This window comes from Dendropsophus ebraccatus, chromosome 1, assembly GCF_027789765.1.
Source record: "Dendropsophus ebraccatus isolate aDenEbr1 chromosome 1, aDenEbr1.pat, whole genome shotgun sequence".
Taxonomy (NCBI): domain Eukaryota; kingdom Metazoa; phylum Chordata; class Amphibia; order Anura; family Hylidae; genus Dendropsophus; species Dendropsophus ebraccatus.
In genome coordinates, this window is record NC_091454.1 from 96,854,777 (window position 1) to 96,878,488 (window position 23,712).

General features: G+C 43.4%; 1 protein-coding gene across 1 annotated transcript in view; it reads left to right on the forward strand.

The window, feature by feature from the left end:
• The first annotated feature begins 17,412 nt into the window (after positions 1-17,412).
• The window catches only part of LRIG3 (leucine rich repeats and immunoglobulin like domains 3), a 36,880-nt gene continuing 30,580 nt past the window's right edge, over positions 17,413-23,712 (forward strand). Inside the window, exon 1 of the mRNA XM_069975823.1 lies at positions 17,413-17,571. Within this exon, the coding sequence (XP_069831924.1) occupies positions 17,525-17,571 (47 nt within the window). The 5' untranslated portion in view covers positions 17,413-17,524. The remainder of the gene's footprint in view (positions 17,572-23,712) is intronic.

Sequence of the window (23,712 nt, forward strand, 5' to 3'; positions counted from 1 at the left end):
AATGAATATGACACCTGCACAAAAGAATCCCATTAAAGGTGTCCTTGCTTTCATTTAATGGCAGGTGTGAGATACTTTTCCAATGATTTGTTCCTGTTATGCCCCATTTCAAGCCATTGTTATTTTTTTAGGAAGTGACATCCTGAACAATGGAGAGGTGTACATCAGTTATCTCTGTCATTAGATCATTCCAGAAATAATAATGATCGAGTGTTTTTTATTGGCTAAAGATTATTTTGCCCTAATACAGACGCCACACTAGCCATTGTTTTCTTCTAACTTCTCTAGACATTTTCTGCTAGCACATCAGTAGCAAATATCAAAATCAATATTGGATATACAATTAGAACTTGGATGTGGATTGTGACTGAGATCCACATGGGGTCCGAGAACCAGAACAGTTTTTCTTTAGCAAAACTGTTTTTTGCCCCTGTGGACATTTTCTTTTGTTTTTCTTTTGACAATGAGAGAGAGATTTAGGATTGTGGCAGAGAGAAGTGTTTTATTGGCTTTCTCCAATTGTTGGTATACTTAATGCGAGTGAGTACTGTGGGTTGTAAGCATGGGTTACAGGTTTGAGCTGCAGTAATAGTATGTGTTTGTGTAACAATCATTTAAACAAGCTTCTGACATGTCATAGCGAGATTTCAGAGGTTTGTATCAGTGGGGGTCCAGGTGCTGAGACCTCTACCAATTGCTAAAAAGAAGGGGCAGATGCACTCAGCAGCACGTGCTCTGCCCCTTCATCTCTGCCTTAAACAGCTATTACAATCAGCCTACAGAATAATGGGAGCCTATGGAACTTCCTAGAATTCCTGAAAGTACCAAAGGTTTCAATAATAATTCTGTAGGCTGCTCGTATTAGCAGTTTATAACAGAAATTAAGGAAAGGGCGTGTGCTGCTGAGTCCTTTTGTTCTAGCGATCGCTGGAGGTTCCAGAACCCGGGCCTCAAATGACACAAAGAAGTTTTTTTAAATAATAGTTACACTTAAAATTTGGCCAGACAAATGGTCTTTTGCCATCACAAAAGAATTCAATAGACCACTATTTGTCACAATTTAAAATGTAAAGGCCCTAATGCACAGGACGATTATCTGCCCAATCAGGCTGATTTGGGCAGATATCGCCCCATCTAATAAGGACAACAATCAGCTGAGCCAGGATCATTGGTTGATTGTTGTCTCTCAGCAGATTTAAAAATCATTGGCAGATGAAAGTGAAGAGAAAATAATAAAGCTATACTTTACCTTTCCAGGTTTCCCAATGTTCTTCCAGCTTCTTCCAGTTTGCTGCAGCCACTGCGGAAGCTTCTGAATCTGTCTTTGCAGTGACAGGTTGGTCAGCCAATGACTGGCCGCGGATCTGTTCAGTGAGCGATTTGTCACTTTAGAGGTGTCTTAGAAGTGCCAGTGGGGAATGTGTGGAGAAGACAGAAGGAAGACAGGAAGCAGAGAGGTAACGTTTTGCTTTAATATTTTCTGTATATGCTGCAAGACTGCACGGACATCGATAATGATGTCCGTGCAACCCTTGCTGCATGACTGCATCAAGCACTCGTCGAGCGCCGATCTAGCAGATTGCTACTCACTTACATAGAATATCAAGCCCTTACTCATGATATTAAAGAGGTTTTCCCACTATTACAGGTAATGGTACAACACAAGTATATGCTATCGGGTGTTGATCCTTATGAATCCATCTTCCAGGAACCTTACTTATCCTCAGAATGAAGAGGCTTGGGTAATAGAGTACTGCCACAGCTCCTCTGATATTTTTTCTAGCACAGTAGCGCTCCCTTGAATGAATCAGTGTTGCAGTTACCTGCATAGCATGGTTCTAGTAGTTCCATTATTCGGGAAAAAGAGGGTTCAATTTTAGGAGCAGTGATCATGAATATTTTTTTATGTGTATTCTTAGGCTTAATCATATGCAGGTACACAGTTACAGGGGGTGTATTCATAGCAGTGAACCCATATGGAATAATACCAGTTTCAAAAATGGCACCTGACCAAAGTGAAATTGTACTTTTGCCTCTAGAAGTAAAGAACAGAATAAAGCCCAGCAATACACATAACGCTGTGTAGTATAAATAATAAAGATGCCCTACTTAAAAACAGTTGGTCTTTCCTTTTTGGTAAAAAGGATTGTCTGTCAGCAGCTCCACTGCTGAATCCATTACTTTTTATCCACTCACCTGGACACTGCTTTGCTTCTGTCTTTTGTTACGATGTACTAAAGCTAAATGGTGTTCCTTTAACATTTCAATAAACTGACCTTTCACAGCTCCCCCTCTTATTCAATCAGCACCACTTAATGGAAAAAACTACTTATGAATGAATTCTTCTACAGGAACTCGTTCTGGGCAACATGCTGATTAACTCATTTGCTTTATAAAAGTTTTCAAGCCTTTCTAAGAGACATATTGCAGATAAATGGATTCTAGCCTGAGAGTGTTACCTAATCTACTTAACTGCAGGAGAATGGAGTATGTTTGCTTGCCACATAGTTAGAGTCTGGTTCACTGAAACTCTTTGCATCCATTAATTAAAGCATAAATTAAATGAATGCAGTTACTTTTGTCTTTCTTTTTAAACACACTTCTGAAACCAATTTTTTTTTTAGCTTGCTACCATGACAATAAGTCACTTAAAATCTAATGATTGGTTATTTGTATGATTTAAGAGTATTTTAGTTTAAAAAAAAAAATGGAAAAAGTGCTAAATCTAAAGGGGGTATCTAGCCGTTAAAAATTAATAGCCTATACTAGGATAGGCCACCAATATTACATAGGTGTGTCCAACGGCCGGCACCAATCAGCTCTTTAAAAAGCCATAGAATCTGTTTACTTGAAATTGATATCACAGAACGGCCAGTGTTACTGAAGATCATCCCCGCCGGTACTGCAGTACCAGCCGGATGATCTTCACTTCTGGTGAATTCAGACACGGGCGCACCCGTGTGCGCCCACATTTCAATTCACCGCTGCACACAATGGAGCGCGTGGCCGAAGCCGCACACTCCATTGTGTGAACTGACATCTTCTACGGACGCTATTCAATGAATAGCGGCCACAAAAAAAATGAAATATCAGTTTTTCGTGCTGCCTGACGGAATCCCAGCCGGAGCATATACAATGTGTATATGCTGCGTCCGGGATTCCATTCATTACAATACAAAATATGTGTTGAATAAATTTTGGTGAAATCATGAATCACACAGTCACTTGTGACTTGTTAACTATTCTCCTCTCTATTTGTTAATTTAAAATGCATTTGACTAAGGCAAACATGTAAATTAGTGGAGGAACTGTGACTGATCCAACAAATCTCAAATGTTAAAGGTGAAGCTTCACATTAAACATTGCTTATGCATTACATGTTATTTATGTACAACTGACTTGACAATAACTCCATTGACCTTTCTAGTGAATACAGTTCAATGTGCGTGTTAAAAGTTGTAGAAATAATGATGGCTCTGTACCCTACATAGCATGTCTATGTCTAAACATGTGGATTACCAGTAGTGTTGTGGACCTCTTAACACATGAATATATGAAAGGAAAGTGCTAATTGTTAAAGCAATGACTTGACAGTGGTAATTAATAGCAACGGGACAATCTATTGTGTGTGTGTTTATCCCAATCTAATTTACACCCATGATTGAATCAGTAGTGGTTAGTGCCCTATATTAAACAATTATTACTGTGTTACTAAGATAGTGTTAACCACTCACCGCCAAGAATAGCTGTGTTCCTTTAATTAAGGATTTTTAAAAAAATGAAATTTATCAACAGAGAATAGACAGGATCTTATGCATCTGGGAGTGAAAGATAATATGGAAACATCAAAACAGGTAAAGCCACATTTTAAAGGGAAAAATCAGAAATTTTGATTGTATCTTAGGGTTTTAGCCCAAATATTACTGTCATGAATAAGAAATGATGACATGATAGGACTTACCGCAGGTAGTAGTGTTGTGCTATCTTCTCACACTGAAAGGAGCCATTATAAAAACAGTGTACATCAACTGCACTAGGCTTTTATGCTTTGCACTCACATACTGCCTTCATGGGATCTATTGCAGATGAAGAACCATTTTCATCACTGTAACATAATTACTAGCATCAGCAGAAACTTGCTGACATACAGACCATGGTGCACACTTATCACTTGAATGGGGCGCTTATGATATCCTGACTGCTCTATAAAAATACTGTGTGAGCGTGTGCCTTGGCATTTGTGTTCTTCAGCATTTTATTTCTAATATTAAAATAATTGTCTTCATTATCCATAGGCTTTCTCCTCTAAATCTCATAGCAATTGATGACCTGGTTCTAGTCCAACAGTATTCACAGTGTTCCTAGATAATAATAGTTTATAAGCATTTCCTTCTAAAATTAAAGTTACTATAAATTCTCTTAGTTATTCTCTTCGGGTCAATATACTTCCATTACCCATAAGTAGGGATGTCACGATACCAGAATTTTAAGTTCGATACCGATACCAGCTTTCTTATTTCGATACTCGATACTAATTCGATACTAAATAAAGTTTGAAAAAAAAAAAAAAACATGTAAAAACAAATATACTGTAATTTCCCCCTGCCCAGACTGCGAATATGATGCCCCTATGTACAACATTTTTATTTATCTGACTTTTTGATCACTTTGGATACATTTTATAGTTCTGACAATTATGCATGCAATGGTTGCAAAATACATGTATGTTGCTTTTTTTTTATTTATTTTTTTTTACTTATTTTGAAATAAAAAAAGGGAAAAGGGAGATTTTTGGAACCTTTATTATTATTATTATTATTATAAAAAAAAAAAAAAAAAAAAACACTTTTTATTTCCCCTCTACCTCGCAGCATACCTCCCTATGCGCTACAATTCCCAGCATACCTTCTTATGCACTACAAGTACCAGCATACCTTCTTGTGGGGAGTTGTGCACAAGGAGGTATGCTGGGAGTTGTAGTACATAAGAAGGTAAGCTGGGAGTTGTAGTGCACAAGGAGGTATGCTGGGTGTTGTAGTGCATAGGGAGGTATGCTGGCATGTTGTGTCAGGAGGCTGCTGCACAACTGCAACTCCCAGCATACCTCTTTGTGCACTACAACTCCCAACCTACCTCCTTGTGCACTACAACTCCCCACAAGAAGGTATGCTGGGGGTTGCAGTTGTGCATTAGCAACCTCCTGACACAACAACTCCCAGCATACCTTCGTATGCACTAAAACCCCCACATACCTCCTTGTGTACTGCAACTCCCCACAAGAAGGTATGCTGGGAGTTGTAGTGGACACTGAGGTATGCTGGAACTTGTAGTGCACAAGGAGGCTGCTAATGCACAACTGCAACACCCAGCATACCTTCTTGTGGGGAGTTGTATTGCACAAGGAGATATGGTGGGAGTTTCAGTTGTGCAGCAGCAACCTCCTGGCACAACAATTCCCAGCAGCATACCACCTTGTGCACTACAACTCCCAGCATACTTCCTTGTGCACAAAGAGGTATGCTGTGGGTTGTACTAGTGCACAACGAGGTATGCTGCTGGGAGTTGTAGTGCAGCAGCAACCTCCTGACACAACTCCCAGCGTACCTCCTTGTGCACAACTCCCTACAAAAAGATATGCTGGGAGTTGTTCCACTGTGCCGGCGGGCCCTGGGGGGACGGCGACAGGATTGTGGAGGGACCCCACTGCAGCGGCAGGTCCTGGTGGGAGAGCTAAAGGGTGCAGGGAACCCCGCTGTATTAGTGGGTTCTGGAGTGTGCGGGAGACCCCCGGCTCCTGGAAGGTAGAGAACTGGAGGGTGCGGGGGACGCCGCTGCACCAGCCGGTCCCGGGGTGGGGAGACTGATAATGGTTAAATGACTGCCCCCGCGGGATCGCGGGCCGTAGTCATTAGCAGTGGGGGCCACTCCATATGCAGCAGACCTCTGCTGCATATGGAGCGGCTTGGGAGGGATTAAATGCCGCTGTCAGTTGTGACAGCGGCATGTACAAATAGCCGACACTAGCGATCGCTATGTGCCGGCTATTTGAATTCCGCGCCGTCGGGAGCTGAGAGCACGCGGGCGGAGGAGGGGACACCAGGGGGCAGTACCCAGAGAACATAGCCGGCGCTCAGTTAGTTGCCGGCCGTGTTCTCTGAACTACACTTCATGTTAAGTTGCGCTATTACGCAACTTAACATAAAGTTTCGATACCAGGAAATGCTGGTACCGAACCGTTTTTCTGCCCGAAATATCGATAGTAGTATCGATATTTCGGTGCATCGTGCATCACTACCCATAAGTAATCATTGAGTTTTCCTATAAAGAGAACAGCCTTGTCCTGTAATAAGATTCTATTTACCTTTGTTTGTATTGGGGGCCCTATTAATTGACACAAAGATTTTCCAAAAAGCGCTACAATGAATAAATTGTCATCCCTATAGAAGTACACAACTTGAAACCTATATTTACTGATGCTCTTTTTTTGTTTTCTGAGGGAGACCATTATTCCCACTGAATACACACTAGCGCAAAGGGCCATTAGCCCAAAGGGCCATTTGCTCTACACCTGAGGGGCGAAACTAGTTGTGGTGGCAGTGTGTTAGGTTTTAATCAGCTACTCCCAAAGTTCTCAGACCGAGTAGTCTGCAGCTATTCAGTAATAATACATAGTACCACCGGCTGGTGGACATAAACATATAAGTATTAGTGGACTCTGGGAGAGTGTTTTTAACTCTATCACAGTGTTTATATTTTTTAAGTATATACTAGTTTATTAAAAGTTGCGTTTTAATTGATTTACCAGGGGTGATCCGGGGCCCTTTGGGCTAATGGCCCTTTGCGCTAGTGTGTATTTTGTTTAAATGTACCCTGGACCCCCTAGGTTATTTTCGGCACCTTTGTTGTTTGTTTGCATTATTCCCACTGGACACATATATGGCATATCCACAGAATATTATAGAAAGGTCCCATGGATGAGGATCCTACCACTATTTGTCAGCTGTTTCTAGGTGATGTAGCCACTTGCTTGTCCTTTTCCATAGCCCCGATTGAAATGAATGGAAAGATCCCTTTCCATGGCCACATCTTCATTAATTCCTCACCTGTATGTAGCGTGGGGGTTGGGGGACTCCTGTTCTGCATATAGTGGTTGTTGCTTTATCCTGTGGATATGTCTTGAATGTCCGTAATGAAAATAACTCTTTAAATTATCTTTATTAAGTAAAGGTCCTATTACATGGGCCAATTAGCTATCAATAAGGCACATATTGCCATGTGTAATAGGGCCAACAATCACCCAACATGTCCAACATGACTAAAAATAATCTCCACATGTAATAGGGCATGCACAATTGTTCCCGCAGCTCTGGTCACATGGTTATCTAGCCGTGTAATAGGCTCTGAAAATGAGCCCCAATCTAAAAGCCCTATCACACCAAGCAATTATTGGATGTATTTCAGTTCCGACCGATAATCGTTGTAATAGCCCATGGTCTGCAGGCCATTGCTCCATGTAATAGGAGTGGCAACAACAGACCGCCGCTATATTCTATAGGCCATCTAAAGATCGGTCAGGTAGTCCCCCCCCTCCCTTCCCAGCTCCCCGCCCCGCCATGTAATAGGGCCCTAAGAGGTTGGCGCTCTTTTAAAGCGTGGCTTGGGACATCTAATACATTTAAACATTCAAAGACAGTTCAAACTGTGACTTGTTGGGCAAGTTTCTAATCACCACACTATAGTCACTGGCCTGTCCTCATTATTAAGTGGTGTTCCCGTTAGTCCATAGAAGTATAAAGCTTAGAAAGTCTATTGTTCAGTGTGTCAAACCTGTTTATGTAAACTAGAATATACAACTGCCAGACAATAGGCTCTTGTTCACTGCTTTAAGATGTGATAATCTGCAATACTAAGATAGCATCAAGCAGTTTACACATCTGAACATATACATGGACGTCCAAAGTCATATGTAGTTCCCACATTTGCATGTTCATGTACATCCTGGTGATTCTAGCTAGAGCTATGCGGGAACATTAGTACTGCAAATTTAACAGCCAAAGTGCAAATGTGATAAAGCTGCGTGACAGCGGCAGGCCAGTCACAAAAATTGATTGGATTTGAAGTTAAGTGACAAAAGTTGGTGTGTAGCCCTAGTCTAAACCTAAATTCCAGGCCATTTATTACCGCAAATATCACAATCAATGCCTATCTGTGTTAACACCATTAAAGGGGTAGTCCACCCAAAAAATTTTTCTTTCAAATCAACTGGTGCCATAAAGTGCCAGAGATTTGTAATTCACTTCTATTAAAAAATCTTAAGTCTTCCAGTACTTATCAGCTGCTGTGTGTCCAGCAGGAAGTGGTGTTTTCTTTCCTGTCTGACCCAGTGCTCTTTGTTGCCTCCTCTGTCCATGTCAGGAACTGTCCAAAGCAGCAGCAAATCCCCATAGAAAACCTCCCCTGCTCTCTAGACTGGAAATAATACAACTTCCTGTTGGGCATACAGCAGCTGATAAGTACTGGAAGACTTAAGATTTTTTAATAGAAGTGAATTACAAATCTGTGGCACTTTATGGCACCAGTTGATTTGAAAGAAAATTTTTTTTTGGTGGACTACCCTTTTAAATGGAAATCCAGTATAAGTATATGCAATTTAACTTGTCATGTAGTTGTTGTATTAATATTACTTTTATTAATATTATTATTAGTAATAACAACTTTAATTTCTTTTCTAACTATCCTATTTTTCTGCTTGTGAGAATTAGAATCTCCAGGAAGATTATGATAGTCTAAACATTTTAATTGCCCCTAGGGAGTCACGCTAAGTCACTGGAACATATTGCTCACAGCTGTGCAGAAATAGCCATCCATGAGCCTCCCAGTCCCTTAATTCTACTTCAATTAAATTGTTTAAGATAATTTAATTATTATTTACATGTCAAACCGTGACTATTTACATTCTGCAATTATCCCGATTAATTAGCCAAGCGGTAAATTGGTGTTTCACAAAATATAGTACTTCAGTTTATATTCCATAATGGGAAACGCTGTATAAGTATATGGTTTCAGAAAATAAAATTGATTTTGCAAAAAAGTACCATATCAAAAGATGATCTTGAACTATGATTTAAGGCTATAAATATAAGGGTTTATTTGAATAGGCGGCACACAGATCCCCTAGAGCTGCTGTATGACGTTTGGTTTGTATGCTTCAAAGCAAATAATAAGGCATCTGATTAATGTAAGAAAAAAAACACATCTGTGTAAAATTGAAGGCATACAGAGGTCGAGTATGGGCCCACAGAATTTTATGGGTGCCATATCACAGATCTGTACAAGACTAACTTGTAATGCAATTATGCACATGAGGCCTAAATCTTTAAGTCTCATTTAACTCTGCTGTAGCAGAAGGAGAGTTAAATTAACTACTACAAATTTAGACAAGTAAAATTCCTTCCAGACAGAAAAGTTTGTCGGCTGTGGGGGCTGCAAATAAGCTTTATCTGATGAGGGGAGAGAGTCTCCTGAAATGCATTATGGTGATGCTATACAATAAATTGTATAGTTTGCTTAAAGTACTGTCTGATGGACTCTTTGCGACAGTGCTGACTTTTGCTAGTACCTTTCTTTTTACTGTTAACTTTTACACATTATTAAACATTTCTAGCTCTCGTATTTTTAATAATAGTAATAATATTTATTTGTATAGCGCCAACAGATTCCACAGAGCTTTTTTATACATACTTTTTTATACATAATACACAGTTAAATAATTAGAATAAATAAAAATAAAATAAGAATACAAAGTGAATACGAGACCTGCTCGTTGGAGCTTACAGACTACAACTTGGGTCGACACCAGGCACAAGTGCTTTTTTTGTCCATGGTCCAGCCATTGTACATAGTTGGAAAAAGCAGGATGAGCCAGTAACAACGCCAATATCTGATTGCAAGTAAATATTTTTTTAAAGTCATGTCAAATAAACACCTACTTTATGTACCTACTTTAATTTCTATCATGTAAATAATAATAATTATTATTATTGTTTAGAAATGCAGTTTTGCAGTTGTCTGTGTCCAGAGTTGTTAGCAATATCTAATAAATTCCAAATTTAGGCTTTCTAAGGATAAGAAAGATTATTTAAAAGTTAAAAAAAAAACTTTTTTTAGCTGAATTCTTTAAAAGTAAAATATTTAAAGCCTTAGGCAACGTCTCACGAACAGTTCATATGGTTGTGTTTGTTGTAATCAGTGCACCGAAATTATGCATAATTTGCTCTCCATGGTTCTGAGTCTAAGATCACATAGAGTCAAGAATAATTACTGCCAAGTTGAGGATGTGTACATGCACCTTGGGATAGCAAACATGTAGTTATAACACAAGAAAAAAAAACATCTAAAATTACTAGGAAATTACTTAGCTACACTTTGTTTGCCTTGGAGGCATATAGATTAACAATGACTAATAGCAGGAACTCCTATAAAGAGCGTACAGAGGCTTTTGTTTAAAAGGCACATGGTATTGCCCAAAATAAGTTCCCCAACACACAATTCATATATTTAGCTGTTATTTAGTGGTATCAGTCATATTTTGACATTTCTGTAGTTAACCTAGAACATAACAGCAATACAGCCACCAGTTCTGAATTCACCTTTAAATGCCTGGAGAGAATTAAAAAAATGGGGGTTTGACAATAGAGATAAGGGAGCCATACCAAGGTCATAGACTGTATCCCTGTTTTCCAGGCAGGTTGTCTCCACCTTCCCCATGGAATCAGAAGACGGCGGGATTCAAATGCCAATGGTTCTGCTTTGTACAAATCCGAACCTCGGCACGGCTCGCTCATCTCTATTGACAACACTATGCACTGGTATAGATGACCATTTTACAGCTTCATACAATCTCTGAGCTATATGAAGCCATAATATGCCACCCATATATTTCTATGCAGCCGTACTGTATGTGAAGCATAGGAACTTCAGACAGTACCTGTAAAAAAAATGAATGGGATCAGTTCAAAGATGTGTTTCCCTTCAGCACTTTTCTACTGCGCCATAGGGAAACGCCACCGGATCCATGTAAACCCAGCCTTAGAAAATTACTACCTTCCCTACAACTGTACTTTCACTGCATACAGTGCTGCATGAGGGGCTCCAATATAACTCTAAAAGTACTAGACATTTTTCTCACCTGACAAGATGTTGAAAGAGGCAGCTTATCTGTTCTCTGTTATCTCTAAGTCACTTGCCCTTGCCAACAGTTCAGATAAAACAAGTTCACACATTCCTACAAAGCTACAAATGACACTTTCAGCAGTACTGTGCTCTGTTGTAGACCTCAAAAATGCAAACATCCTACTCTACTCTGGCATCATACGTTGGCCTAGTATTTTATTGTGTATATAGACTCTAAATTGGTCATGTATGTAAAGATTTTGTTGCTTCCTGTTTCACTTTCAGAACCATCAGCCATGATGGAGGTAACTAGATTTACATAATTATGTGATAAGATAAGGCTTCTTTGACAGATGTCACAGCAAGTCCTACCCTCTATTGTCACCATCATCATTGCAATGAGTGACATTAGTCTGGACACAAGGATTAAACAATTGCTGGTGGATCCATTGACTTCAGATAATATGTACAGCAATGATCCTAAACTTTATTCTACAGAAGTTAGTCTATATGTGAATATGTTTGATCCACTTTACAGCATTATATATTTTATTTGAGGGATAGAAAAGTAGGAAGTCCACATTTTTTGAGCCCCTAAATAACACATATACTAACACAACACAAAACAAACATAGTGACAAATAGACTACTTTTAGTTTGTTGAAATTTCTGGCTTTGCCATCGTATATGTTTGATTGCATTTTTGATGGTATTCCAACATATACACATTTTACAAGAACAATTATCAGCTAGCCACAGTATAGATGATGAGTGTTTGAATAGTTGAGCCCATCTGCTGTGTGTCCCAAGTTGGCCCAAGGTTTGTAGGTATTGTATATTTCCCTATTGACTTCCAGCTAACATCTGGATTGTAAGTGTCATTTCACGCACGGCAGAATCATTGTGCATTTTAAGTGCACAACACCAGATATGAGAGTTTAAAAATCTCCTCTACATGCAGAATTTGGGTACACAGAAACTGACCTACAACCATAGAAAATTGTCAGCAAAAAAACACCACTTGGTCCATCTAGTCTGTCTTAGTATTTCCCTTCTTACTATTTTAGGCTAGATATATGTTTATCCCAGGCAGGTTTACATTCTGTTATTGTAAATTTACCAACCACATTTGCTGAAGGTTTCTTCCAGGCAGCTACTACTCTTTCAGTAAAGTAATATTTTCTCATGCTACTTCTGATCTTACAACCAACTAACCTCAGATTGTTTACCCTTGTTCTTGTTTTTGGACCGATGGTGCTGATTTTACAATCTGCCTCACATCAATCGCTATTAAAGCTTTCCCCTGTTGACTTCACCTCTTCAATGTTTAGAGCTGAAATATGCTCTAAATCTGTGTGTACTTTTTTTGGTCTTGTTTGGCCAAGCAGTTGCCACTTTACACAAGACCACTTTTTATTTAAAAAAATAAAGAAATAAATAAAAAAACAACATTAATTGTTCATATGAACAATCCCATATGACTTAACCCCTTAGGGACCAAGCCTATTTGAGCCTTAATGACCAGGCTCATTTTTCAAAATCTGACCTGTCTCACTTTATGCGCTTATAGCTCAGTGGTGCTTTAACATATGCTAGCGATTCTGAGATTGTTTTTTTTGTTACATATGGTACTTTATATTAGTGGTAAAATTTGGTCACTATCTTTTGTGTTTTTTGTGAAAAACATAAAAATATCATGACAAATTTGAAAAATTTGCACTTTACAAACTTTGAAATTCTCTGCTTCTAAGAAAAGAAAGTTGTATCACATAAATTAGTTACTAGGTCACATTACCAATATGTCCTCTTTATTCTGGCATAATTTCGTAAACATATTTTACTTTTCTTCGGTGTTACGGGGCTTAGAAATTTATCAGCAAATTACCAATTTTTCATGAAATTTCCAAAACTAATTTTTCTAGGGACCAGTTCTTTTTTGAAGTGTGTTTAGGAGGCTTGTATACTTGACACCCCCATAAATGACCCCATTTTGGAAACTAGACACCTTAGAGAATTAATCGAGGGGTATAATGAGCATTTTAACCCTACAGGGGCTGGAGGAAAGTATTTACAATTAGGCCGGAAAAAAATGGAAAATAAAATAATATGTTCGTTCAGATTAAAGTATCTCATTTTCACAAGCAACAGGAGAGAAAAATCACCCCAAAATTTGTAACGCAGGTTCTCCTGAGTACAAAGGTACCCCATATGGGGGCGTAAACCACTGTATGGGCACACAGCATTTTCAGTGCAGATTTTGCTGTACAAGTTTTCATGCGCCAGGTGCGTTTGCAGAACCCTTGTAGTGCCAGGGAAGTGAAACCCCCCCAAAAGTCAGCCCATTTTGGAAAGATAACCCCTCAAAGAATACATCTTGGGGTGTGGTGAGCATTTTGACCCCACAGGTATTAGAGGAAAGTATTTAAACTTAGACAGTAAAAATGAAAAACTAGAATTTTTCCAATAATATGTATGTTTAGTTTGAAATTTCTCAATTTCACAAGGAACAGGAGAGAAAAGGCACCCCAAAATCTGTAAAACAGGTTCTTCCAAGTACAACGGTACCCCATATGTGGGCATAAACCACTGTATGGGCACACAGCAGGGCTCAGAAGGAAGGGAGCGCCAATTAGCATTTTCAGTGCAGATTTTGCTCTAGAAGTTTCTGAGCACCAGGTGCGGTTGCAGAGCCCCTGTAGTGTCAGCAGAGTGAAACCCCCCCATAAGTCACCCCATTTTGGAAAGTGCACCCCTCAAAGAATACATCTTGGTGTGCGTTTTGACCCCACAGGTATTAGAGGAAAGTATTCAAAATTAGACAGTAAAAATGAAAAACTAGAATTTTTCCAATAAAATGTTCCTTTAGTTTGAAATTTCTTAACTTCACAAGGAAAGGGAGAGAAAAAGCACCCCAAAATCTGTAACGCAGGTTCTCCTTAGTACAACGGTACCTCATATGTGGGCATAAACCACTGTATGGGCACACAGCGGGGCTCAGAAGGGAAGGAGCGCCAATTAGCATTTTCAGTGCAGATTTTGCTGAACAAGTTTCCGAGCGCCAGGTGCGTTTGCAGTGCCCCTGTAGTGTCCGCAGAAGAGAAACACCCCAAAAGTCACCCCATTTTGGAAAGGGCACCCCTCAAAGAAGTCATCTTGGGGTGCAGTGAGCATTTTGACCCCACAGGTATTAGAGGAAAGTATTCAAAATTAGACAGTAAAAATGAAAAACTAGAATTTTTCCAATAATATGTTTGTTTAGTTTGAAATTTCTCAACTTTACAAGGAAAGGGAGAGAAAGCGCACCCCAAAATCTGTAACCCAGGTTCTCTTGAGTACAACGGTACCCCATATGTGAGCATAAACCACTGTATGGGCACACAGCGGGGCTCAAAAGGGAAGGAGCGCCAATTAGCATTTGCAGTACAGATTTTTCTGAAGAAGTTTCCGAGCACCGGGTGCATTTGCAGAGCCCCTGTAGTGTCCGCAGAAGAGAAACCCCCCAAAAGTCACCCCATTTTGGAAAGGGCACCCCTCAAAGACGTCATCTTGGGGTGCAGTGAGCATTTTGACCCCACTGGTCTGATTCAAAATTAGAAAGTAAAAATGAAAAAAAAAATTTCAATAATATGTTTGTTTAGTTTGAAATTTCTCAATTTCACGAGAAACAGGAGAGAAAATGCACAGCAAAATTTGTAAAGCAGGTTCTCCTGAGTACAACGGTACCCCATATGTGGGCATAAACCACTGTATGGGCAAGCAGCAGGGCTCAGAAGGGAAGGAGCGTCATTTTGCTTGTGCAAAACCGCAGCTAGTATCGGTTATTAGAATAGCGCAGGTGCTAAAAAATTTTTTTTTTAAATGAGATTACAGGTAATCTGGGGTAGTGACTGGCAACCTGGGAGTGTTTACTTGCTATCTGGGGTGTTTATGGGCAATCTGGGGTGGTACGAGCAGTCTGTGGCAATCTGGGGTGTTTATGGGCAATCTGGGGGTGTTTACTGGCTATCTGGGTTGGTTACGGGCAATCTGGGGGTGTTTACTGGCTATCTGGGGGTGTTTACCGGCTATATGGGGTGGTAACGGACAATCTGGGGGTGTTTACTGGCTATATGGGGTGGTAACGGACAATCTGGGGGTGTTTACCGGCTATCTGGGGTGGTGACGGGCAATCTGGGGGGGTCACAGGCAAACTGGGGTGGTGATGGGCAATCTGGGGGAGGAGTGACAAGCATTCTGGGGTGGGTATGGGCAATCTGGGGTGGTTACGGGCAATCTGTGGTAATCTGTAGTGGTTATGGGTAGCCTGTGGCAATCTGGGGTGGTTACAGGCAAGCTGGGGGAGTTTACTGGCTATCTGGGGTGGTTACGGGTAATCTGAGCAGTTACAGGTAAACTGGAGTGGTTATGAATAATCTGGGGTGGTTACAGGTAATCTGGGGTGGTTACAGGTAATGCGGAGTGGTTACAGGTAATGCGGAGTGGTTACAGGTAATCTGGGGTGGTTAGAAGTAATGTGGGGTGGTTACAGGTAATCTGGGGTGGTTACAGGTAATGCGAGGTGGTTACAGGTAATCCGGAGCACTTGACTTTTTATCCTGTTACCAATGATTTTTGGTGACAGGACAAAAAGTGCCGGAAGCATTTGGAACAAGTGATCAGTGGTATATACCGCTGATCACTTTTACCAGGACCACATCGGCTAGTCCCTGATCATTGCCCCATGCTCTCCGCCACCTCTGGTGGTGGAGAGAATGAGAGTTTGATCTTTTTTTAAGGGTACAAACACACTTGTATCCGCAGCGAGTTTCTGGCTGCGTATTCGCAGTGAGACTCGCTGAGGATCCCAGCCATGTGTACTCAATGGCAGACAAACTCGCAGCAGGGATGTACATCCCTGCGGCGAGTTTGTCCGCAGCTCGCCCGGTTAACTCCCCGGCCGCCGGAGACTATACGTCACCTGATCCCGGCTACGAGGCTCCCGGCGTCTTCACTGCCCGTTCAGCCAATCAGTGCTGCGGTGGGGCAGCGCACTGATTGGCTGAGCGGGACGTGCCTGGAATCAGCGAAGGACCAGGTGATGTATAGTCGGGACCAGGTGATGTATAGTCTCCGGCGGCCGGGGGGTTAACGGGTCGGCCTTTGGACAAACTCCCAGGGATGTACATCCCTGCTGCGACTTTGTCTGCCATTGAGTACACAGGGCCGGGATCCTCAGCGAGTCTCGCTGCGAATACGCAGCGAGAAACTTGCTGCGGATACGGCAAGGGTGTTTGTACCCTAAGGAATTACTCACTGTGAACACTAAGGTTATTCCGGGGGGACAGGGGGGGGGGACATTCATCTCCTCTCACTGTGGATTAACGGTGAGAGGAGATGAAAGCATGAAACGTTACCGGTGGCTGCCGTTATACTGGTAATAACGGCGATAGTCGGTGCGGGGACTGGCCGGGACTGAGCCCACACTCTGCCACAACTTCTCAGCGACCTCCGGTAGCTGAGAGGAGGGGGCTGCGGGCATTACCGGCGCTGCTGCACTATTCTGCGCAATCGCCATAATAAAGAGCTGATGGCAGCAGAATAGAACCCATTAGTGATCGCCGTAAAAATCCGTAGCGGCGGTCACTAATAACATAATACATGTATTCTCGGGGTCACTACGGTTACGGCGATACCACATTTGTATAGGTTTTTTTAACTATTACCACTTTGGCGCAATAGAAACTATCTTCCTAGCAAAAACCCACAAAAACTGTCGCCACATTGCAAGATCCATAGCGTTCTCATCTTTTGCGCGACAAAGCTGGTTTTGGGCTTATTTTTTGCGGGAAGATCTGTAGTTTCTATTGATACCAAGTTTTATATGTATATGACTTTTTGATCTCTTTTATGGCGTATTTTCTAAAGCAGATTGATAAAATACTGCTATTCTGGTACTGTTTTTTTATTTATTTTTTTACAGCGTGTGTCGTGCGATATAATTATTGATATCGTTTTATAGATTGGGTCGTTACGGACGTAGCGATACCAAATATGTATAGGATTTGTGTTTTTGATCACTTTTATGTAATGTTTTATAGTGTATGGGGAATGTAATGCATTTTTATTATGGGGGAGGGGGGGGCTGGGGGGATTGTGTTTGGTGCTTTTTTTTTACTTTTTTACACTAGTGTACATTACTGTACACTAGTGTAACACTTAGATCACAGTATACAATACACTGTACTGCTTCTGCAGTACAGTGTATTGTGTCATGTGACCATCCTGCTGACAGGCAGTAGCACAGCCACCCCTGTCAGCAGGATGGCTTATCCATGGTAAGCCCGGGGGCCTTCATTAGGCCCCCGGAGTTACCATGGAGACGTCGGAGGGACCGGACGACGATGCGGGACCTCTGATCGCGTAAGTGGACCTGCGGCACCGTCCGGTACACACCGGAACCCGTTAGATGCCGCTGTCATGCTTTCACAGCGGCATTTAACGGGTTAAACTGCCCGGAGCGGAGAATCCTCCGCTCCGGGCAGTTACAGGAGGGTGTCAGCTGTCACACTGACCGCTGATCACCCGTCCTGCAGCCGCCGCCGGGCGGTAATTTATTCCGATGCGCCCGCCGTTCTCAGAACTTTTCTGAGAAGCCATGGGAGTGGCCTAAATTTAAAAAAAAAAGTCACATATTTTTTGCACAATGAAGTGACTGTGCAAAAATTTACGACTTTTCTATGTTAAAAGACATACGTAAAAAAATAATGATGAATTCCCCCTTGGTCTAAGGTTTGTCAAGGTGACCATACTGCAACTTATGACATTGTGCAGCAACAAGACAGTCACCCAAAATCTATCCAAAAAAATCTCATGTGCCTTTGCCATCACTGAGCTTGATTTAAGTCGTGTGTGACCTGTTTGTGACTTTTTTTTTACCATTCGGCTATTATTTTCACATTATGACTGTATTAATGTTGTGAGGCAGGAACTGACTGACAAATGACCCAAAGTTTTGGTTGCTGTTGTGTGTCTCTTTAGTGATAAAATCATATAACATCACATAGATTGTTCAGGCTAAGGCTATGTTCACACTACGAAACTCTACGGCCGTAGTTCTCGCCGCAGAACTACAGCCGTAGATTTGTGGAGTGGAACAAAGCATTATTTGCTATGGGATCCCGGCCAAAGCATACACACATCGTATACGCTCAGGCCGGTTCCCATACGGCGCCGCAAACAACTGACAGGTCCATTATTTGTGGACGAAATTCAGTGAATTCCACCCGCAGAAGGACCTGTCAGTTCACACAGTGAAGCGAGCGGCTCCGGCAGCTTGCTTTACTCTGTGCTATGGGAAGCTCTGATGCGGGCGAGTGTTCGTTTATCGTTAATCGTTAAAAATCGCTCAGTGTAATAGGACCCTAAGGCTGAAAAAACACTGGGCGGATCCCTGCCCTGTAATGCCTATGGAAAGCCATACTCGCAGTGGGATGGACTCGCTGCGAGTATGTCAGGAGACCGCTCCGTTAACCCCCGCCGGCCGGAGCATATACATTACCTGTTCCACGATCTGCTTCTGGGGTTCCTGGGTGCACATCCCGCTCAGCCAGTGTGCTGCCCCGATGCAGCACACTGATTGGCTGAGTGGGATGTCCAGCCAGGAACCCCCGAAGCAAGCCAGATCGTGGAGCAGGTAATGTATATGCTCAGGCCAGCAGGGGTTAACAGGGCAGTCTCCTGACATACTCGCTTCCCATAGACATTACAGAAGTTTGGCTTCCTATAGACATTACAGGGCAGGGATCAGCAGCGGATCTGCCCAGTGAGTTTGCAGCATAAATGTTATGAAAAAAAGTAAGCTAAAGTAAGCCTGATGTATAGCCTGGCGTGTGGCCGAAGGCCCTGTTGACTTGAGTGGAGATGATAGTCGTTTTGTGACTATGTTCTGTCGATTTCCCGGACATATAGTCTTCCTGCACAAAAGAAGTATATGTCCGTGAAATGGACAGAACATAGTCACAAAACAACAGTCCTCTCCATTCAAGTCAACAGGGCCTTCGGCCCCAAACCTGGTGCCACGTCGGGCTTAGTTCGGCATACTTATTTTCATGAAGTTATATTACTTTGTAATATAACTTCATGATGCTGAGTTTACACGGAACGATCCCTGCCCTGACATCGTTAATTGTACGATCGGGCCAATTATCGTTTCGTGTTAATGCAGCATTAGAGCAATGTATTAGCCAAAAAAAAACAACAACCTTCTGCTTTAACCCCTTAAGAACGGAGCCCAAAATGGCCTTAAGGACCGGGACAATTTTCAATTTAGCGTTTTTATTTCTTTTAGTTTCTCCAGCTACTGGACTGTGTGAGGCCCCCTTCACACGTCCGGAAAATCTGTCCGGATTTCCTATCAGGAAATCCGGACGGATTTCCGGACTCATAGACTAACATTAGACACGGACACCCTTCCGGATTTTTCCGGAAGGGTGTCCGTTCCGGAAAATAGGACCGGATTTTTTAGATCCTGTCCTATTTTCGTCCGGAAATCCGGCACGGACGCCCCCATAGAAGTCTATGGGAGCGCCGGAATCACGGGCATTTTCCTGATGTATATCAGGAAAGTGCCCGCGATTCCGGACTGGTAGAGAGCCAGCCCCGGCCGCCGTCCGATCACCCGCACACCCCCATCCCCCCCGCACCGCACCGCACACGCTGCCCGGCACTACAGATCCCCCCCCCCCCCGCCGCCGCCGCCGCCTAACCCCCAGTACCTCCGCCGCCCCCGTCCCCCCGCCCCAGCCCCCGCCGCCGCTGCCGCATCTGACCCTCTCCCCCCCCCCCCCCCCCCGGGAACTCACCACCGGGCCGCCCGCCGGATGCTCCGCACCTCCGACCGCCGCCGCTGCCCGGACCTCAGCACTGCACTCTGACCCGGACCCCAACCTCGCGGCCCCGACAGAGCAGGATCCGGGACAGGTGAGATTACCCCTTAGGACTACTACTCCCACCATGCTCTGCTGGCAGGCCATGATGGGAGTTGTAGTTCTGCAGCCTGTGGCCATCCAGGTTGCAGAAGTACAACTCCCATCATGGCTCTGCTGGCAGGCCATGATGGGAGTTGTAGTTCTGCAGCCTGTGGCCATCCAGGTTGCAGAAGTACAACTCCCATCATGGCTCTGCTGGCAGGCCATGATGGGAGTTGTAGTTCTGCAGCCTGTGGCCATCCAGGTTGCAGAAGTACAACTCCCATCATGGCTCTGCTGGCAGGCCATGATGGGAGTTGTAGTTCTGCAGTCTGTGGCCATCCAGGTTGCAGAAGTACAACTCCCATCATGGCTCTGCTGGTAGGCCATGATGGGAGTTGTAGTTCTGCAGCCTGTGGCCATCCAGGTACACGGGTACCTGTGATTTATGTTGGCATACTAGACAATATTATCTCATCAGGAAATCCTGAAGGTTTTTCCTGATGGTTTCCTGATGGTAAAAACGGATTACTGTCAGGAAATCCTGATACTATCCTGATGACATTTAAGGTCTCCTGATCAGGATTTCCTGACAGTAAAAACTGACACGGACGTGTGAAGGGGGCCTGAGGGCTTGCTTTTTTCAAGAACAGGTGTCAGTTTTTCCTGACAGTAATCCGTTTTTACCTTCAGGAAACCATCAGGAAAATCCTTCAGGATTTCCTGATGAGGAAAAAAAAAAAAAAAAGTTATTTCAATATGGTCCAATATGCCAACATACATCACAAGTACCCACACAGCCCCTGGTGTACCCTGCCACTGCGCCCCCCTCGTGTACCCTGCCACTGCCTCCCCCACGTGTACCTTGCCACTGCGCCCCCCTCGTGTACCCTGCCAATGCGTCCGTGTACCCTGCCACTGCCTCCCCCTCGTGTACCCTGCCACTGCGCCCCCCTTGTGTACCCTGCCACTGCGCCCCCCTCGTGTACCCTACCACTGCCTCCCCCCTCGTGTACCCTGCCACTGCGCCCCCCTCGTGTACCCTGCCACTGCCTCCCCCTCGTCTACCCTGCCACTGCCTCCCCCTCGTCTACCCTGCCACTGTTGCAGAACTACAACTCTCATTATGTGATGTAGTCCTGCATATTACCGCACAAACTATGATGGGAGATGTAGTTCTACTGTGCCACTGCCGCGGCCGCCTATACTGTGTAATCCTCTAATCTGTTGCAGAACTACATCTCCCATTATGAACTGCCAATAGGGAACGATAGGGGTTGTAGTTCTGTAATGGAGAGCAACAGGTTGCAAAACTACAACTCCCATGATGGACTGTCAGCAGGACATGATGGGAGTGGCAGTTCTGCAACCTGAATGACCACGTTGAAGAACTACAACTCCCATCATGGACTGTCAGCAGGGCATGATGGGAGTTGTACTCCTGCAGTCTGTGGCCATCCTGGTTGCAGAACTACAACTCCCATCATGCCTGGCTGACAGGGCATGATGGGAGTCATACTTCTGCAGCCTGTGGCCATCCAGGTTGCAGGGCTTGATGGGAGTTGTAGTTCTGAAACCTGGGTGGCCACAGACTGCATAAGTACAACTCCTATCATGGTCTGTCAGCAGGGCATGATGGGAGTTGTAGTTCTGCAACCTGGGTGGCCACAGACTGCAGAAGTACAACTCCCATCATGGTCTGTCAGCAGGGCATGATGGGAGTTGTACTTCTGCAACCTGGGTGGCCACAGACTGTAGAAGTACAACTCCCATCATGGTCTGTCAGCAGGGCATGATGGGAGTTGTACTTCTGCAACCAGGATGGCCACAGGCTGCAGAAGAGGGGGTTCGGGGGGTCTCTTGGGGTGCCGTGGCGCTGCTCAGGTTTAAGAGGGGAGGAGGCAGTGGAACTCCGGACGCTTTCCTGATGTGCATCAAGAAAGTGTCCGGGGCTCGGGCGCTCCCATAGACTTCTATGGGGGCATCCGGGCCGGAATTCCGGATGAAAATAGGACCGGTTCTAAAAAATCCTATTTTCCGGAACGGACACCCTGTCCGTGTAATGCAAGTCAATGCGTCCGGAAATCCGTCCAGATTTCCTGATAGGAAATCCAGGTGGTTTTTCCGGACGTGTGAAGGGGGCCTAAAGGCGCCTTTTGATCTACCATACCATGTACGACGGAACCCCCAAAATATCATTTATGGGGTGAAATTGGGGGGGAAAAAATACCATTCTGCAAATTGTTTTTTTTTTTTTCCCTGTTTACGTAATGCATTTTACATTCAAACTGACATTTTATCTTTATTCTAAAGGGCAGTCTGAATACAGCGATATGCATTTTACATAGCTTTCCTAATGTTTTACTATTTTCATTGACAGTAAAAAAATTTTTTGCAAATAAGTATGATTACAATGGACCTTTTTTTGACTCTTATAGTGTTTCTATTTTTTCACGTACGGGGGTGTATGGGATGTCATTTTTTGTGCCATAATCTCTAGTTTTTATTAATACCATATTTGTGTACATAGGATGTATTGATCAATTTTTATTCATTTTATTTTAAATAAAATTTAATAAAAATAATCAATCCTGGCGTTTTTTTTACCGCTTTTTGTTTACACCGTTCACCATGCGTGAACAATATTGATTTATTTTATTAGATCGGATTATGCACGCTACAGTATATTATATGTTTATTTATTTTTACGTGTTTTTTTTTTTTTTTTTTTTTTTACTTTTATTGGGGGAGGGGCTATAGTGTTTTTTTTAAACTTAAAAAAAATATATATATATTTTTTTTTACACTTTTTATGTCCCCTTTATGTGAGGCTCCCCGCTCCGGTCCCACTCAGCCAATCAGTGCTACCGTGCACTGATTGGCTAAGCAGGACCTAATGTATGCTCTCGGCGGCGGGGGGGTTAACTCACATACTCACAGCGGGATGTCAATCCTGTTGCGACTATGTGTTCTCATAGGGATGAATGGCACTGGACCCGAAGCGGCCTTCGCTGCGACTTCGCAGTGTGAAATCCGCTGCAGATCCGGTGCGTGTGAAAGCACCCTAAGAGGTTAAAGAGGACCTATCACCCCCCACCCCCAGTTCTGGGGTGACAGGCTCCAGACCCCCCGTTAAAGCCCCCTATACTCACCTGATCCCGCTTCCTGATCAGGTCGGGTCACGGAGATATCAGCGCCCGGCGCGCGCGCTCACAGGAGAGTCCGATGCCCATAGAGTATGACGGAGCATCGGACTCCCCATTCACTCTCTATGAGCGTTGGACTATTTTGTGAGCGCGTGCGCCGGGCGCTCATATCTCCGTGACCTGACCGGATCAGGAAGTGGGACCCGGCTGGATCAGGTGAGTATAGGGGGCTGTAACGGGGGGTCGGGAGCCCGGCACGGGGGGTGACAGGTCTCCTTTAACCCCTTTGTTTCCCATAGCAGCAGCTCTGGATAATCCAGCAAGAAGCCGCAGGAGCCAGTGAGTGGATGCGGCCACTGAGAGCACATGCCCTGAGTGGGACAACCCCTCTTAGCTTAGACTGATGAGGCGACAGCACAATGAGCTGCCCAGCACAAGTCTGGAATAGT